At 55.4% G+C, this 4,458-nt stretch overlaps 1 protein-coding gene across 1 annotated transcript in view; it reads right to left on the bottom strand.

The window, feature by feature from the left end:
* Positions 1-1,440, bottom strand: part of SFTPB (surfactant protein B) — a 7,593-nt gene extending 6,153 nt beyond the window's left edge. Inside the window, exons 1-4 of the mRNA XM_012644198.1 lie at positions 1,380-1,440; positions 936-1,063; positions 626-697; positions 153-278 (exon numbers count right to left, since the gene is read on the bottom strand). Of these exons, the coding sequence (XP_012499652.1) occupies positions 153-278; positions 626-697; positions 936-1,063; positions 1,380-1,440 (387 nt within the window). The remainder of the gene's footprint in view (positions 1-152; positions 279-625; positions 698-935; positions 1,064-1,379) is intronic.
* Positions 1,441-4,458: the final 3,018 nt, after the last annotated feature.

Below are 4,458 nucleotides of genomic sequence, written 5' to 3'. Positions count from 1 at the left end.
TGTGTGTGTGTGTGTGTGTGTGTGTAGGGCTGGGTGCTGTGTGTGTGTGTGTGTGTGTGTGTGTAGGGCTGGGTGCTGTGTGGGGGTCACTCTGGGCGTGGTGGGCGTGGGCCCTGCGTGGGGAGTCAGGCAAGGGCAGGCTCATGGCTCACGATCTGGCTCTGGAAGTAGTCGATGACCAGGGGGAAGTAGACATCGAGCACATGGCGGCACCGGGGCACCAGCAGCTTCACGGGGAGGACATCACACTCCTGCTCCAGAAACTTCTGAGTTTTGTTCTGGGAGGACAGAGATGGGGCTGTCAGCCTGGCCTCTCTGTGATCTTCCCCTGCCAGAGTCCCTGGATGCAGGGCCACCACCAGGGCAGACTGGCCCCTCTCCCAGGGCACCGGCATTCAGAGCGCCAGGGCGTTAAATAGCCGGGCACATGTAGGGCCCCCAGCCCCCAGGAAAGACTGTCTCTGGCTGTGCTGCCGAGCGCAGGCCCTGGAGGAGCCTGGAGTCCCCGGCAAAGCCAGGCCTCACCCTCAGCCTGGAAGAGGCCCCTTCAGGAGGCTCACTCCTTCCCTGCTCTGTCCCTCATCTCTTGGGCCCCAAGCTTCCCCCAGCATCTGGGCCTCATCACCTGGAAAATGGCCTCCTTGGTCATCTTAGTGAGGATGTGGACGATGTCCTCGCACTCTTGGCACAGGTCATCCTGGGAAGGGGCCCCAAGGTGGGGGGTTACATGAGGGGCGTCATGCTCTCAGCTCCAGTGGGCAGGCTCTCTCAGGCAGGGGCTGCCAGGACACTACCCCATCCCACCCACCCTATCCCATTTCATCTCAACCCATCCCTCCGCCGTGGGGGCTCCAACCCCCTCAGGCTCATCCAGAACCCACCCAGCACCCTCCATCCCAGGCCCCCAGTTGCCGTTCATCCTTGGTGGTACTCACGGCTCCTACGTGTCCCCAGACCTCCTGCAGACAGTGCCCCAGGGCTCTGCACTGCAACGCTTGCTCCAGACTTTGGCACCAGAACTCGGGGCCCTGGGCACAGGCCAGGGATGGGGCAGCCCAGACAGCTGCAGTTTGGGGCCAGAGCAACCTTAGCCAGGATCCAGGCTACACACCGGGCATCGTGACTCCACCCAACCTCTAAACCCAATTGTCCTGGGAGTGCACGGCCATTAGACACGCTGGAGTCAGACAGCTCTGGGTTCCCCCTGCTTCCAGTACCCACCGGCTACGTGACCCTGGACAAGCCCTGGAGCCTCTCTGAGCCCTGGCTGCCTTGTCTTTAAGATGAGAATCATGTATGGACTTGGGGTAATGCCTATCACAGAGCAGGTGCTCTGTAAGTGGCAGGGCTGCCTGTGACAGGGAGGCTGGGGGACTCACCAGTGCCCAGGCCACAGAATGTGGGCAACAGCAGCCACAGCAGCAGGTGTGACTTGGCCATGACACCTCAGAAGCCTGGGCGCCTGCTTGGGGTAGGGGCCTTTATAGTTGGAGGTGGGGCCTGGGGGCAGGGCTCTGGGGGAGCAGCAGGGACTCTGTGTTTGCCTTTGCCCTGGAGAGCCCTCCAGGGGCTTTGATCTTACCTCTTCCCAGCAGGGACACTCCTGCTGGCCCTGCCCTTGTCCTGGCTGATGGCCATTCCTCCTCCCCTTGCCTCCTGCCCTAACTCCTACAGCTTCCTCCACCCAGGGGGCTTTAAGGCATCAATACCTGGTCCCCATCTCCCCAGGCTGTGGGAGGGGAGCTGAGGCGGGTGACCCCCTCCCACACCCAGTCCTCCGGCCTCCTCCACTCTTGGGCAATGCTGTTAAGAGCTTCCCGCCTGGCTCTTGACCTAGAGCAAGTGCCGGAAGGGCAAACCCAGGACCCTCCTGGGCCACCTACCTCCCTCCTCATTTTTACCTTTTTCCCTAGAAAAATCCTCTGGTTCTATGGACACGATTGGCATTAGTAAGAAGAGCATTTACATGAAACAAAGAGTGAACAAAATGCCCCGAGAGTGTGAGACAAGGATGTGGGGGCTGAGATTTCTGTGCCCCAGAGTGCCTCTCAGACAGCCCCATACTGTGGATACTGCCTATGTCCCCTGGGGACCCCTCCAGGGCAGGGGCTGGGGCACAGCTTATGGGGCAGCAGAAAGAAACTCTGCAGTCACAGAGGCTCTCAGTCCAGATGCTACTGGGCTGGGCGCGCTGGGGGAAAAGCTCATAGGATGATGGGGAACAGAGGTTGCCCCAGGTAGAGGGAGCATAGCATTAGCTCATTGCCGCCATCCCAGCAATTGGGATGGATTTACCTGATTACCGCAGGAGCCCTCTCCCTAGTGAGGCTCGCAGGCCTCTCTACTCCAGTGCTCATGGGGTGGGCAGGGCGGGAATGAGTCCCATGATGAAAAGAGCTGGACACGAGATAGTTAAGTGAGACACTCAAGGTTACCCAAGGATTCATGTAGCTTCTGTTGGCCTCAAGCACTTGTCAGTACAACAAACACAGCTGCCATCATGGGTGTCCACCAAGAGTGTGTGAAAATGCATTAATGAAGGTTGGGAACCCAGTGACTTGCATAGGTGGGACTGGAACGTGCTTGCAGTTTAGTGAGTGTTACATAAGTAAGCTGAGTGGCGTCTGGTTTGGATGCAATCAAGACAGGCTGAGCAGGAGAGTGAGGATTTGCGGATGGCCATGTCCAGGGGAGTGTTGGTCAAGGTAGTCCAACCCTCCGGTCTCCATGGCTTCACACATACACGTTTTTCTTGTACTCAGGCCACAGTGCCGAGCAGGTTGGCTTTGGGTGGGGAGAGCCTGGTCCACGCAGTCATCCAGGGGCTCAGGCTCCTCCCTCTGCTTGTTTGGAGGGCTGGGAGTTCTCCTCTGGGTCCTCGGCATCTGGCCTGCAGGGGCCAGAGAGATAAAGGAAGATGGTGAGGGAGGTCTTAGGGACCAGGCCTGGCAGCGGTGTCCATCATTTCTGCCCTCTCAGTTCAATCACATGGCCTCAGTTAAGCCCGGGGAAGGCTGGGAAATGCGATGTTCCTGTGTGCCCGGGAGGAAAGGGAAACAGAGTTGGCGGACACAGAGCACTGTCTCAAAGCCATTATGCTGAATGCAAAACTAGGGTTTATGTGGGAATTTTCTTTTTCTTTATTTAAAATTATTTAAAAAAAATTTTAAATGTGGAACACTTCATGAATTTGTGTGTCATCCTTGCATAGTGGCCATGCTAATCTCTGTATTGTTCCAATTTTAGTGTATGTGCTGCCGAAGAGAGTACTATGTGAGGTTTTTCTAGGTAGTGGGTCTGTGGCTTCCATCAGATCCTCAAAGGTGGATTGGTATCGCCAGACTGTTGAGAGCTGCCATCCAAGAGCACAAATAAAGGAAACATAAAAAGCCAGCTGTGACAGGGCTGCCCTGGCCCTGAGGGGGTGAGGGTGCTCTGGCTCCTGGTCCCTGGGATGGGCAGTCCCCTCCTGGGTCCCCTTGCTGTGATGCCACCCTCACCACACAGTCTGATCACAACTGAGCTTCCCGTGGAGCGTGGCTGCAGGGAGAGCCCGCACGGGTCTGCCTGTGCAGGCGCTGTCCTCCTGGCCCATCTACTTCTCACTCGAAACGAGTAAAGAAACACTCTGAAGAAAAGAAAAGCAAGAACATTCAGATAGCTACTCCAGGGACTTGGAGCTTGATCAATTTGAGTTTATCCACGGGAGCTGGCTCCCCTCTTGGTGTGTTATTTCTGAGGGCCGGTTCCTTGTGACCAAACACAGAAGACATGCATCCTGCGTGACATTTTGAATGCGGGTCTACACAGGTCTACACTGCCCAAATCTGCTGTTGCTCACCCCCAATAACCCTATCTAGAAAGCAACTCACCCCATTCCTGCAAAGGGAAGCCCCACAGACCACCTCCTTCCATCCCCCTGGCCAGAGCTGGTTGGACCAGGGGGAGACACCAGACCCAAAGAGAATCAATCATAGACTTGGCCGAGCCAGTTGGATTGTTGAATTGGAGATGAGAGCGAGGCAGCAGCGTGTGGGGGTGAAGAGTCAAAGTCAAGTTAATGGTGCATCACAAAGAGGATCCCTGACCACTCAGTGCAAAGTGGCCTGGAGCAAATCCAAATCACACTTCATACCTCCTAAGATGGCTATTATGAAAAAACAGAAAATAGCAAGTGTTAGAGAGGATGTGGAGAATTTGGAACCCTAGTGCTCTACTGCTGAGAATGTAAAATGGTGCAGTCATTGGAAACAGTAGAAATCTATGTGGAAAACAGTTTGTGCAAAACAATTCCTCAAAAGATTGGACATCAGATTCCCTTAAGACCCAGCGATTCCACTACTAGTTGTGTAAATATCCAAGAGAATTGAAAACAGGGACTGGAGCAGATATCTGCCTGTCCGTGTTCATAGCATCATTATTCACAATAGCCAAAAAGTGGAAACAACTTGTGTCCAC

Source organism: Propithecus coquereli, unplaced genomic scaffold (assembly GCF_000956105.1).
Source record: "Propithecus coquereli isolate 6110/MARCELLA unplaced genomic scaffold, Pcoq_1.0 Scaffold208, whole genome shotgun sequence".
Classification (NCBI taxonomy): Eukaryota; Metazoa; Chordata; class Mammalia; order Primates; family Indriidae; genus Propithecus; species Propithecus coquereli.
This window is presented reverse-complemented; position numbering and strand designations above follow the sequence as displayed.